This window comes from Pelecanus crispus, chromosome 12 (assembly GCF_030463565.1).
Source record: "Pelecanus crispus isolate bPelCri1 chromosome 12, bPelCri1.pri, whole genome shotgun sequence".
Taxonomy (NCBI): Eukaryota; Metazoa; Chordata; class Aves; order Pelecaniformes; family Pelecanidae; genus Pelecanus; species Pelecanus crispus.
The window spans coordinates 25,097,788-25,112,362 of record NC_134654.1 but is presented as its reverse complement, the minus strand read 5'-3'; the positions used below and the strand labels follow the sequence as shown (position 1 = coordinate 25,112,362).

General features: G+C 40.4%; 1 protein-coding gene across 9 annotated transcripts in view; it reads left to right on the top strand.

Moving 5' to 3' along the window:
- Positions 1 to 14,575, top strand: part of TEX2 (testis expressed 2) — a 59,311-nt gene that overhangs the window by 15,807 nt on the left and 28,929 nt on the right. For 7 of the 9 annotated variants that reach the window (XM_075719738.1, XM_075719740.1, XM_075719737.1 and 4 more), the window contains one exon: positions 11,146 to 12,800. In XM_075719738.1, the coding sequence (XP_075575853.1) occupies positions 11,172 to 12,800 (1,629 nt within the window). In that variant the 5' untranslated portion in view covers positions 11,146 to 11,171. Of the gene's footprint in view, positions 1 to 4,808; positions 4,843 to 6,673; positions 6,711 to 11,145; positions 12,801 to 14,575 lie in introns of those variants that run through there. The other 2 variants (XM_075719736.1, XM_075719741.1) reach the window with 2 other exon arrangements.

The window sequence follows — 14,575 nt, the reverse complement described above, 5'->3', positions numbered from 1 at the left end:
ACTGTTTTGTTTTGTTCTGTTGCGGGAACTAGGGAACTAGTAAAAAGTCCCTTTGAACTGTTTAATGTTGAGTGTTTTGGAAGGAAAACATGCTACTTGTTCCTCGCAATTATGAAAAATAAAGAAACAAGAATAAAGTAGTTCATAGGAGGAGACAATGTGAATGAGAAAGTATAACGTGCTAAAATTTTTATTTGTTCTCATTGTGCCAACTGGGAGTAAACCTTTAATGAAATTACACTCTGGCGCAGTTTGAATCTGCTGTGAAGAGCAGAGGAATATGTTATTGAAAGTGTGTGAGTAGTCTGGAAAAAAAATATCATAGTTTATGAGTTTACTATATGGTAGACGCAACTTTGTGGTGTTACAACAGTTCTGTTCACAGTGCTTTACTAACATGTATAATACTCAGAGTATGGAGGAGCTTTACCAGTAGTATTGCAATTGGTTGGGAAACAAACATTAGTGGAGGTTGTGTTGAAATTGAGCTGTTGAAGAGCTGCACGTTAAGAAGCAGTTTCTGGGCTCGACTTGTAGCTAACATTACCAATACTTGCTCCATACCTCTTCCAGCTTCTTTGAATTTCAGAGAAGCAGTTCTGTTGCAAAATAAAGTTTGACCTATAGCGACTGAAAAGTGCTACGCTGATAGATGGCAAGGCAGCAACCTCTGCCTAGGCATGTCATCAGGTTTGTTGAACGCGGAAGCCCTTCTCGCGCAGCGTTGACAGGCTTCGGCTCCCAGCTCTGGCAGCTTGCAAGCGCCGCGCTACCTACCAGCGGCGTGTTTTGCTAGCTCGTTTTCTGTCTCGCGCTTCAGCAGATTTGCTGCTGCCCTGTTCTTAATCTAGTGCTGATGCACGTTGCTTCGTTGGAATCGAGTCCTTTGGGGACCGTGCCTTCCCTCAGGAGCCCAGCAGAGCGCAGGCATCGTTCCGTGAACGTGGCCTTCGGTTACGGGCCGGGGGATGAGGAGCCTGGGCGTCCCTGCTGTCCTGCAACTGCCATTCATTCTCTTTGCAGAAAGCTCCTAGTGCTGGTGTGTTTCTCTATGTTCTTGTTTTCAAAAGAATACGTGTCGCAATATGTAGCAAAATAAAGTGACTCTTCTCCACCCACTCTTTACTGTTCTTCTATGAGTTATTGTGTGTTTTATTCTAAGCTTTAACTTCTTTTATTTCTTCTGTTGGGGGAAATGTTCAATTTCTTAGAAATACCGCTTCACTTCAGTCTTCAAAAAAGCATTGAATAGGAAGAAGTTCAATTTTTCTGAGTTTCTGGACAACCTTTAACTGCTTTTACCTTTTTGTGTGTGTTGAAATTAAACTGTAGTGCAGCTGTATGAAGTTTTTGGTCTAAGTGATGTGTCATGGAAGGAGAATAGGAAAGAATAATAATCTTTTATCGGTGAAGGCAGAGAAACTAATGTGGTAGCTGACCTTTCTTAGGTCTTTGGGGAAAATGTTAATATACAATAGACTCGCTTAGCTAACATTCAACAATTTGTATTTGATTATTTTTGAAGCGTTGTAAATACAAGCTTGTACTAAGGACCTTATTAGCAGTGCCTGTCTTCAAAAAAAATTCCAGTCATTTTGAAGACCTCTTATTTGCCATTGCAATTTTACTTGACCTTTCTGTCCTAGACTTCAGTAAACAACCCCTCTTATTTGTCTCTTTGATAGGTTTATAGTTTTCATTAGAAGTATAGTCTCATTGAGAATACTTTAAAGTCTTGCTTAGGATCTTTCATTTAAGTATCCCTAAGCGTACCTAAACACTGGTTATTTAACTTGGTTTATTCTTGCCTGAAAAGCATTTGCACAATTTTTTTTTTTCTTTTTTTTTAAATGAGGCTCAGAGAACTCCTGATAGAGGTATTTTAGCTGCTAACCAGCTTAGTTGGGATAACCTGGTTGACCTCTGTTAGAAATATGTGCTGTGGAAGGTCTGTGTGTGTATATCGCAGTCCATAGTGGGTGGCATCGTCTAGTTTGGCTGTGATCCTAGGGTTGACTTCTGTTGAACACATTGGACTACATTCTTTTAATAGTACTTGATATTAAATTTTTCATTTCAGTACTTAGATTTAAAACAGGTTTTATTGGGGTTTTGTTCCCCTCCCCGCCCCGTATCTCAAATCCAGTTGTGTGAACTTGAAAGGTGAAGCAAAACTTCCTTCTTACTCCTGTTGAAAGGTAAGCTTTGAAGTATTCTCTTCAGGCTGGGTAACTAGATCCCTGACACAAAGATTTCACGGGGCTATTGTGTGACGGTAATTACCAACACTTTCTATGTAGTTCATTTAAAAGTAATGACTAGTGGATGTAAAAGGAATAATAGATGTTAACCATGGAATACATTAACTCGTGGAGATGCCAGGGGAATTTAATTTATCGTGATTAGAAATTTGAATGGGGGTAGGAAAGGATGCTGAAATTTGATTTTTGTATCCTTTTTTGTCTTTTATGGTATAAATCTGCTGAATGAGATGAAATTTATGTGACAGATAATGTCCCAGTAGCTGTGATCTCTGCTTCAGTGAGATCATTCTGGGCTAAATACATAGGAATTGGCTTTCTAGACTCCTTGTGGGGCAAAGTAGTAGTAATGGATTATTTGAGATGTAAACGTCCGATGATTTAAAGCATTGCTTAAATAAAGACTGTGATAAGGATCACTAGTACTGTGCTTTGTTTTGAAGGACGTGAAATGAAAACTTCTAGCTCTTAACAGAAGGAATTTGGTCTGACGCTGAGAGCTCTGTTATTTATTTTAAATAAGTATAAAGAATAGCAACAGTCCTCCCATATCCCTCAGTGCTGGAAGGAAGATACTGGCTAAATGTCTAGTAAATCAAGTGGAATCTATAATTTCTGAGGGCAAATACGAATTTCAGATGACATTGGCTTGTGCAGGTGTTCCCAAATGGGGAAACATTTAGCATGCTTCTAGCCTGGTTTGGGAACAGTGGCTTAATGCATTAGGGTGGTCCTGTCTATGTTAATGTGAGATCTTCTGTAGCTCTTCTGTCACATCACACAGATGTTGTAAAGATAGTTGAAAACACATACACTCCTCCTTCTTCCTACCAAATGGAGGATAGATTTAGAGTATGAATCATATATCTGTCTTCAGTCTGACACTTGGAAATGACTATTGAGTAACCAAAAAAAATAATGAGTCCTGAATATATTATTAGTCCTGAAGAAGTACTGTTTTCCCCAGTCTAGGCGATGGCAGTTTGCCAGAGCAGGAGGTGCCTGTTGAAAGAGCGATGGCACGGAAGGATTATTGGGGAAAGCAGAGACGTGACCAGTTAGAAACATCTTTCCCTTTGCACAGCAATGGCAGTCTGCACGAAGTCAAATTGCGGCATTATCAATAATCAAATTTGTGGCTTCCTGAATAACATTTAGGTCTTGTTCTTCTGACGCAACTGACAGATACAGGGGAAAGTATTACAATGCTTATTAACAATGTGTAAGGCTTTGTCTTTACTTAGCAGGAAAGGAATTTCTGTTTTGTGGAAAACACTTTTTCTGGTCTGTTTAGTAGCAACGAGCAGGGAAAACACTCTGAGATGTTTTGAACCTTCCTGCAGATTTTTATGAAAGCCCTTTACTAATATAGCATACCCTTTACCTCTTTTGTAGATGTTGCATTAAGTAATAGCAATGTGATTGGAATAGTTGGCTGTTGCAATATGTGTGAATTTAGTTACCCAATCTGTTCTGTTTCTCCAACTGAATGATTACGAAAAACATTGAATTGCTGTACTGACTATCCCTTACTTAATCGGTAAATGTGGCTGAACTGAACTGTATATGGGTGGGTAAAATAAGCGTGGTGTATGCAACTTTGACCTGTTCTTCTAAGTTTGCTGCTTTGGGCATTGGTTGAATCACTTTCTAAATCGTTAATGTGCAAATAATTGCTTTGCTTTATCTATGAAGTTGATAGTATAATTGTCTAAAACAGTCAATTCAATGTCTTAAGTATGAGTGTTTATAAGAGAAAGTTTGCTTTTGCTGATGTACATATGACTTACTGTAACTCGTGAGCTCTGAAAGCATATGCAAACAGAAGTCAATCTCAACCTCTTTTCAAGAACTGGAAGAGAACTGGTTATTGTTTTCTACGTGCGAGCTTTAAAATGATAAAGCTTCAAAAAGGCTAAAGGTGCTCAGCTGGGGACTAAAATAAGAGGAATTTCTGTGCAATTCTGTAGCAATTCTAGTCCTCGCTGTGCTGTAGAGTTTAAGTGTGGGGTTAATATTTTTGAAACTTTTTGTTTGGATTTAATTTGATTCTCTTTTCTAAAATATCACTAATTTTCCAAATTGACTCAGTTTACACTGATCTTTATCTTGGACATGAAGTTGCCAAATTAAAGAAGGGCAAGGACAAATTAAGTTACTAATGGTGTCACTGGTGTCTGAAAGGACCTGCAGTGATCTGGAGGTCGCTTGAAAGGCAAAAGGGCCAAATCCCCTTTCCAAAGGGTTTATGAAGGCATAGTTTGGTTATTTCTTTGGTCATAGGAAGGGAGGTGCTAAGAATAGATCTGTAGCAGTACGCTTCCCCCCCCCCCCCCCCCCCGAGATTTAAATGTGCGATGCCAAAAGCAGCCCAAATAAGTGAGCTGCGTGAAAGTGGATCACTTGCTCACTGGAGCTGAAGTTATGTTGCTCTTCCCCATTCCAGACTTTCCTCTTGAGTTAGTTGCTGGCTTGTGGTTCCTCTCTAAGATAAGAACATGGGTCCTGAGACACCATTTCCCACCTTCCAAAGAAGTGTAGCCTTACATGACTCTACTGTGGGTTGCCTGTTACTTTCCGGGTAGGTACAGCAAGTAGGTAACTGTCCTTGTTAATTGAGGAACTCTATATAGCTTGCAGAATCCGCGCTATGCTAGTGGAAGGCCAAATGTATGAAGAGTAGAAGGTATTTGTTACTGAAGTCTTCTTATTGCTAGTCTGGAAGTGCACCAGAGTTTGCCTTACAGGGTGAGGAAACAAGTCCAGGTGTGCGTTGGGAATGATGGGCTCGTGAACCGTGAGAGGGAGTAAATGCTCAGTTAAGCATCCCAGTTAATCCTAGATGCAACCAAGTTGCATCCTAGTTTGCAGACAGGATACAAGCACTTATTTTGAACAGCTGTATTCTTTATGCATACATATATTCCGTGAATTTTCTAATTGCTGATATCCTTCTAGTCGGCAATGAAGGGCCAATGCTCTAGCCTTCTTTTGAATGTAATCTGCTTTGTGAGCCTTGTCCTCCTTCCCATGTGTGCATGGGCTCCCTACCTCCCGTAGTTGTGGTTGCAACCAGGGTGTCTGTCTGAGGTCAAAATTCAGCCTTGCCCATTTGTAATGCAGGATTAAGACTACTGAAGGGTTGTAAAATAAAGTTCTGATACCATAACCAGAAGTCACATACAAGCAAAAATACTACAAGAACTTTTTTCCTTTGCTTTCTCTTTTCCCTGCAGTGTGGATGGAACTTTTCTGTGGTTTGCTGGAAAAGCTGTAGCTTTAAATGTTTGCCTTTAGCTGAGTGGTTCTGCTTTACAAATTGTTGATCTCTTTGTTAGAGAGCAGAATGGATGGGAGCAGACAACACATTCTGGATATCTTGTGCCCAGTGGTCAATGTACAATAGTTAAACAAGCTGTTTAGACACCTGGTAGCACTGTAAATATCTTTTCCTCCCCAGTTTCTGAAAAATCGAAGGGTTTCTGTGAAGCATAAGCTTGAGTTCTTCAGTGCTGAAGCACTTCTGGTGTGGTAAATGAGAGGATGATTTGTATGCCCTCTCTCTGTGTAGCAAGCCGACAGCGCACTGTGTGTTTTCTCAGTGCTGAGAGGTACGCGGCTTCTGGGGCTCAGCTGACCAAGGATGGGGTGTGTTTGTCCACTGCAGGGGAGAGGAGGAGGGTTTGCCAGTTCTGGAGAAGGCTGTTTATGCTGTTGGGCAAAAGGACAGATTGCTTGCTATTTCTGTAAACGCTCCCAATTAGTCATTCCTGCTGTAGGTAAGAGCACATTACTGAGCAACACTTATAAAAGGTGTCATGGCCTAATTTGGCCCAGCGCTGCCCAGCACCTGGTCTCTCCCTGGGTGTCCCCGTTCGTCAGCAGGTGCGTCACGGCGTGGTGGAGACGTGCTGTCATCTGGATAAAAACGTGTCCTCAGCTCCTGCACTGTGCTGCCTCGCCACTCAGTAGGAAAGGGCTGGGCGAGAAATATTTTCTATTCCCAGGCAGCGTGCGTGCACTGGTCGCCTGGCTTTCTGTTTCCTGTTGTTGTAGTGTTTTAAAAGCAATGCCTGTAGGTGAGGATTATAAACTGCTGTTACGTGGGTGATGGGGGTGCAGTGCCTTAACATAAGAAGTGGAAGTGGCAGTAGTTGGTTGGCAGCGCTCTCATTCCACCCTGCAGAATCATCCAAAGTTCAAACCTTTGCGGGAAAGGAAGTCTTTTCTGAGCAGCCTTCTTCCCTTCCAGGTAAAAGTTCATGTTTTGAACCATTTGAAGCCTGAGGATCTAAGATTATTTTTCAGGCTTGCCTGCCACATAAATAAAACTGATACCTTACATCTTCAGAATGAACAACAACAAAAAAACCCTAAAGAGGGAGCCAGAGAAGGTGGGGACAGTGTGCCTTTCAAAAGCAGGATGAATGAAACCCTATGCTTCTGCAAGTATGGATGTAATCTGCAAACAGTTGGTTCGGCATTGTGCCCCTTCAGGCGGGGAGGCTGGGAATGCCAGGTCTGCAAACAGCTGGGGGAGGAGTTGAGGAGTAGGAAAAAGGGGAAGCAATGAGTGAGGAAAATGTAGCTGGAAATCACAAGAAGTGAATCCGTTAGAATGATTTAAGGAGTAAAAATGTATGGTTTAAGAACCTGATGAAGTATCTTTGTTATCAAAACTGAACACCTAGTAGAAGAGCTGTCAGAAGTAGTAGCAGTGGAAGAAGTCAGGGATGTTACTGTTGTATTTGCTATGGAAAAGCTTCTCAACATACACTTTGAGAGGAAAAAGAAAAAAAACCAAACAAAAAAACAATAAATCCTTTGTAATAAAAAAGAGAAATTGTGCTCAGGACTGGATTGAAAACATGGGCCTGCCCAGAGCAGGAGAAAATCTCCCCTGTCCTGTGTTTGGGGGGGATAAATTGCTCTCGATGGGCTATCTGGTGTGTTGAGAGGGGTTAGAGTTGTTAAAAGGTTGAAATAATGTAGAGAGCGCACTACTGTTGTGATCCCAATTGATATTCAGAATGCCTGTAATGAAATACCTGTTGTTGGCCAAAATACATGTGCTCTCTTATGTAAACAGTAATAATTCTCCAGTATCATACACTGGTTTTCTTAGTGTACCAATTGTCTGAAAACTTGATACAAGATATGGCTTTGAACAGCTGTGCTTGGGAAAAGCATGAACTGCCTTGTAGCAAAACCAGCCTATAAACAGGGTTGATTTAGAAAGTTCCAGCAAGATCAAAGAAGGCTGAAAATTATTATTTGCCAAAATAGAAATGGTTGTTCCTGGAAACCAGTCCCCTCAACTGAAATATCACTTGGGCCAGATGTTGAGGGCATTGGATACTATAGAGTTATCTTGTAAGTCATGGGTTGAGGATGCCAAAGTGCAAGCAGTTGGATTATGTTAATGTTCTGCTGCTGCCCTGTTGATAGCAGTGACTTAAGAATGTGCTTTTATAAGATATAATTTATGGTATAGTAACATGTTTAAGGGTAGGCAAATATTGGCTAATCAAGAATTTCCTTCTTTTCTGTGTTAACTAGTTAATCATGATGTAAAAAAAAAAATCTTGCTTGTTTGGTAAGCAGTAAAATCTTTTTTTCAGTACATTTGGTGTGTGCAAGTAAACTTCATCTATTTTGGGTAATTAGCACTGCATTAGCACAACATGGCAACTGATGTTAAAACACAGGGTAATTAATGATACAGTGTAAACATAGTGTGCTAAAGAGCTAACCAAACCCATGAATTTCTAGCTGATCGAAAGTAACACACTAGAAATGTTATTTGGGGATGGGGAGAGTAAATATTTTTTTCCTGTGTTGCTAGATTATTGATACATGGTTAGTGCCAAATGGGCAGAAGCGAAAGGGTCAGACGTTTCAAGCTGATGCCAACAGCATCGTGTGCAAGTGCAGCTCTTGTGTGGGTTTTTTGTTGGTTTTTGTTTTTTTAAATTCCTTAGTGTATAGTGTTGTAATGGCTCAATGAGCTGGAAGATGTGTAGGGTTTTCTGTACTTTCAAATTTTGGTTTGCTAGTCTTGCATTTCACAACTGGCACAAAATGTTAGAGATGTGTGATAGCTGATGGTCCAGCACTAGGGAAATGGAAATAGGGTTGGATACATATCTTGTCCAGTAGTAGTTTTTCCCCTCTCTAGAATAAATTTGGGTGCATTAGTCTAGAAAAATTAGGAAGTTCTCAGTTTGAACTCCGTGAAATGGAACTGTGTCCATAGGAAGCATGGATGCTGTATGCTGGTGGCTCCCAAGTGTGCTAATCCAACAGGGAAATGAAAGACCAAGTTTCTTACCACCTGTAACACTCACCAAGTTATATATACGTATGACTGATAAATGCATATCTAAACTTCTGAATGACTGGGAGTTCTTACTATTGGGGTAAATAACTACTTGACCCACAGACGTGGCAGGAAAGATAACAATCTGCTGAGTCCTAAGTGGGCTGGAGATACACTGCCATCACTGAAAGCGAGTTCTCCATTTGAGAGAGATGTCATGGATTTTGGGGAGGACAGAAGAGAACAGTTCCATGATAAAAGCTGAAGCCAGAACCTCATCTTGAGGCAGAATTTTGTCTCTTAAGCAGTTTGTCAGAAAAATGGTTAGGTGTCAAGTGAAAGCATGACCTGGATCTGAAAGCTGCTCCTGTTTCTTTGAACCCAAACTGTCTCCCTGACACATACAGCAGAACTGGGACTGGAAACTGAAATGAAAAATTTTTGGAGGCTCTGCACAAAGCAGGACAGAGTCTAGCTCCTTCTGTACAATCTGATTGGGAAGCATGCAAATGCTAGAAGAAACAAGGAAAAAACTAGTCAACAATTTAGGACCATAAAATGGACAATTATAGTGAGTAGGAAGTTGTGGACAGATACTCGCTTCTGTTCCAGCGTTACTGGATAAGCTGGGTAGCAAAGATCTGCTATTTTGAAATGTTTAACCCAGCTCATTTTACTGACAGGTTAAGAAGTGTTCACATGAACAGCTCCATTAGCAAGTGTAAAGGGCTACAACCTTCAGTAGGAAGATGATGACGAACAGGTGGCACTGGCTTGCTGAATAATACAATCTAATATCACAACTGTTTGTGAAGTGCACGTTTCTTCACCACCACATAATCATTCTTCTGAACTGCTCTTTAAACATCAGCAAAGGCCTCTCATTAATTCAGCTTGACAGTTTGATTACAGCATTTTAACAGCTTCTGAAAAATAATTCAGTTACTGAAGTGGCAAACTTGGTGCCTTGACAATGAAGATAAAGTGCTGCCTCACAGCCGGAAAGGCAGAGCTAATCTTGTAATTCCTGATCCATCTTTGTGTATGGTCTTGGTTTAAATGTGTGATATTTCCTCTCCATGTGAATATATGCGGAGTCCACTTTCGTGGGTCAATAAAATGCTTGAAATAACATGTAGATAGATAACACTAACACACCTGCCTTTATTATATTGCATAAGCAGCCTCTGTGTACTGATCTGATCAGAGATTGGTATTTTCAAAAAGTACTATTGCTGTATCAGTGAGAAGAACAGTTGCCTCTACTGAAGTGTCCTTACACATTCCTACAGCAAAACTGCCAGCAGTAATAAATTCTTTGGGTATATATGTTATCTGAGGTAGGTCTCAAATGTGCTGTATCTGCAGAAGTCTGACTCGTGTCTTTTTGACAACAGTTTGATACTTTCCGTTATTGAAATGTTTGAAGCTACTAAACCTTGCTGTACTGGGATTCTGCTAAAATACGTTTGTAAAGGATGTCTAGTCCTGGAATTCAGGAGGATAACTTTTAAAATTAAGTTCTGTCCAATTATGCTTTGTTTTGCCTGCAATTATTGGACTATTGTGTACCCTGATCATTTGTCCATAGCTTGCAAAACCTGGAAAGACAAAAACTGCATAGAATCATGTAGATTGGAAAAGACCCTTAAGATCATCAAGTCCAACCATAAATCATGATAACACATGTGATAAAATACAATTTAAATCTCTATTTCCTATAGACCAGTTCAAACAGGTATACAAGACAAGGTACTGTCCCACACATGAAGACTTTTACATATATATGACCTTGCTTTGAGTTTCAAATTTTTTTTTATTTGAAAGAAATAAGAAGCATTAATTATTGTATGTAGAAGGAACTGAATGTTCGGAGTGAAGAATTTCAGTGTGCTGGGGTGGGATGAGGCTTCTGGAACTCAGAAGTGCATCTGGTGGGGAGAACAGGAAGGTGGCGCATCAGAGATGAACTATAATTTCAGAAGACTTGAAGGTAATTTTAACAGCATGGCACTTCTTAATATTGCCACTTTGTGCTATGTGGAAATATGTTAACTAGCAAACAGTAACCTAGATCAGTAATTTTGAGTGTAAGTATCTTCTGCTTGTTGTGTTTTGTTGTGTGGGATGGGGTTTTTTCCTACCTAAAATTGTGTCAGATTTTTCCTTCAAGATCATCTAAGAGGGCCTGGTAATGCTTTCCATGCCTGTCCATGATTGCCAACTGTCCTAAGCATGTTTTTGTCCTTGTCTTTCTTGAATCCGCTCTTGTATTCAATGATACTAAGAATGAGGTAGTTAAACAGATGTGAAGGGAGTATTAACTAAAATATAGATACATTTTGTGCAACAAAATAAATCTACAGTTAATTTCTTTAGTAACAGTCCATAATTTGTCTAGACAGCTTTAAATCCAGTGAGATAAAGAGTGTCCAGATTGTTTTAATTTTCAACTGACTGACCTGTTGTGTATAACCTCTTATGTTTGGCTTAACGCTTGAAAATAAGGGTGTTTGAAGGGGGAAAAACATATGCATTTAACACAGTATTACATTTTCTTCACAGACTCTGACACATCTCTGGGACCTGCAATGACAAGTCAGAACAGTAGCCATGCAGAGAAAACTGGTGAAATGTCCTCAAAGCAATCAGCACCAAAAGTGCAGGTCCAACGATCTGTCTCCCGAGAAACCATCACTATTCATTTCTCTGCATTTGGGAAGGAGGAAGAAGAGGAGGAAGAGGAGTTTAAGGAATTTCTTGATGAGGAACTAGATGACCAAAGCATTGTAACAGCACTTGAAGCCAAGGAAGACCTCTGCTTTGAGCATACCGGCCATGATTTTTCTGGTCCAGCTACCTCGCTTAACATGGCCAACTCTGCATCACTACTGTCCTCATCACCTGCAGTTCTGCCAACTGCGGAGACTGTAAAGCTGTTGGATTCTCCTTCCACATCCCAAGTATTCAGTGCAGTACCACTAGTCCTGTCTCCATCATCACACTCCTGTCATACAGTTAGCTTATCAGGTGCACCACCACCTGTGGAACAGAAATCTAGCCTGTCGTCTTCTCCATCCTCATCCCCTTCCAGATCAGTTGTCTGCTCTAGCGGATCATCCACAGTTCCTAGTTCAAAGCCTTTTAAGGGTTTGGTCAAGTCCCTTTCAACAGATGTGGAACCAAAAGAACCCACCCCACCGATGCGACATAGACAGTTAATGAAGACCTTAGTGAAATCTCTGTCTACAGATACTTCTAAACAAGAACCTGAAGCTGTGTCTTACAGGTCACCCGACTCAAAACTGAACTTGCATCTGTTCAAACAGTTCACTCAGCCTCGAGCTACAGGTGGTGATTCTAAAACTGCCCCCTCGTCTCCATTAACATCTCCCTCTGACACTCGTTCCTTTTTTAAAGTACCTGAAATGGAGGCTAAAATTGAAGATACTAAAAGACGCCTTTCTGAAGTAATCTATGAGCCTTTTCAGCTGCTCAGTAAAATAATGGGTGATGAAAGTAGTAGCCACAGGCCCAAAGCCTTATCTTCAAGTGCTTCAGAACTCTCAAACCTTTCCAGTTTGAATGGCCATTTGGAAAGCAATAACAACTACAGCATTAAGGAAGAAGAATGTGATTCTGAAGGGGACTTCTATGGAAGTGACTCTAACCTGAATAAGAACGATCAGTCAAAAGCAGCTGAGGAACATGCAAAAGAGACAGAGACCAAAAGCTCTCAGTCTGCAAGCACAAAGGACATGAGTTCAAAAACTTCACTCGTACTTGAAAAATGTTCATTGTCTGCACTAGCAAGCAGAGAGGATGAGGAGTTTTGTGAACTGTATTCTGAAGACTTTTCCTTGCTAGAGGATGAAGGCAAAACTGATAAACCTGCTGAAACTTTGCTCGATCCAGAGGTGACTGAGGAAAATGGTACTATGCTCAGTAGTGAAGATGAAAATAATCCGTGTGTGCAACAGCCTCAAATACCAGTGAAAACTTTATACTTCTTAACACTGCTAGTCTATGCTTACTTTATTATCCCCCTCCCTGGCTATTTAAGTGGACTCTTATTTGGAATGGCCCTTGGTTTTATGATAGCTGTCTGTGTGATTTGGCTTCTTACTCCACGTACTCATGAATATCTCAAATTGCATAGAAGTATGAAAAAGCGATGGAATACAGGAGCTCTAGACATCAAAGAACCTGAAATACTGAAGGTGAGGTCATGGCGTTTTGTGTGTGTGTCTGTGTGCATTATTTTGGGTAGAAGTAGTAAACTAGATTTATCCTGGAGGCATAAATGAGCTGAATTATCTCCATTTGTAAATGGAGTATTGTTTTAGAGTCGGGGGCTTTGACAGGGGCACAAATGGTTTAGTATCCAAAAATATGTAAGACTTAAGTGTACTTAAAGCTTAGTAGAAAAACAGAATTACTTCAAAAGTAAAAGGGCAAATGGTTTTGCTGATGGATTTGAAATGATCCAGCTGAACTACTGAGAGCGAGTAGTGTCAGAGTTTAGCACGGAAAATAACATTTGTGCTTGAAGCTGCATCTTGGGAGATGTATTTTGTTTCTGGGGTATTGTACTGTCGAGGCAGAAATTTGTCTGTCTTGTCTGTTCAGGCTAAGCAGATTCAAAAGCGTGTTCAAGTAAAGCATAGCTAGCTGGAGAGGACATGGATTCTCCTCAAACATTAGGTAATTAGAATGAGAGGAGGAATGAGTGATGAAAGGGATGTATTCATGGGTGGACATACTCATGGGTTATGATGTCTGTGGCTCTGCGTGCTGTATCTTGAACATTGTACTGTATAATATGGATTACAGTTCAGTAAAATGTGTGCCGGAGAGCTGGGTTTTAAATCAAGCTCTTAGAAAATTTATCTTCCCTCCTCTTTGCCCTTCCTCATCTCCATTTCTTGCTCAGATACTGCAAGTTGCTGTCAGTTCATAAGTCAGGCATGTTGCTGTGTGTCCAGTTGTGATCCAGGCAACCACTCAGTTACTTCAGTGGCTTTGTGCTTCTGTGTCTCTGTCCTGCCTCTCCTAATTTCCATCTGTGATGAACTAAAGTAACGTTTTCCCAATTGCCGAATTCTGAACAATAAAGCATCTACTAGTTCCCAATGTGCAACAGAAGCATTTCAGAATGATAGTGGTACAACCTTCACTTGCTATCACTTGCTTATCAGAGTATTTGTGAATGCTTGCTTGTGTTTGTGTAAATACAAATCCATCCTGAAGGTGCCTCTCCAGTTGTGTAACAGCAGAAAGGTTGCATGAATTTAAATTCATACGGTATTGGTTATATGCTGTAGAATCTATAGTGTATTGATAGCTAATCTCATGGATCTTTAGGTAACTGAGAAGTTAAAGAAATAGGGTATAAAAGCCAACTTCTGCTGAATACAGGCAGCAATTGCATGCCGAGCCCTGATGCTACCTTGGTGTTCCCTGTTTTTCTTGAATGTTACGAGTTGTGGTCTTTATTTGCTGTTGTGAATGCAGACTGACAATCCCACCTGCCCATTTGATTTACCTGCTGCTTACATGTACAAATCTTCACAAACTCTAAGTTCTGTCCTTGTTAATTGGGTGCTGAGACCCTGTGTATAAATTTGCCTTGATACTTGAAAGCTGGTAAAGATCCTCACTCTCGTTGTTGGCTGATGTTAAGATGGCTCTTTGAGGTGTTAGCTGTTATTCAGGAACCTTTAAACTATATTTTAATGCTTTTATCCAGGAGATGCATTTTATAAGAAAGGCTGTAGGCAAGAAATGAACTGTGCAGAGAAGTGTGTATGAATGTAGGTTAATGTTTTGTATGACATGATAAGTATTTCTTGCGCTCATTAACACACAAAGTAATTGTCCTTAATATGTAAGGCCCTAGAAAAGGGCTTTTTAATGCTTCAGGAGTTCAAAAACTGGCTCAGTGCCCATATTGTGGTGGAACATAATGTAATGTGATTTAGCAGATTGCAAGTTA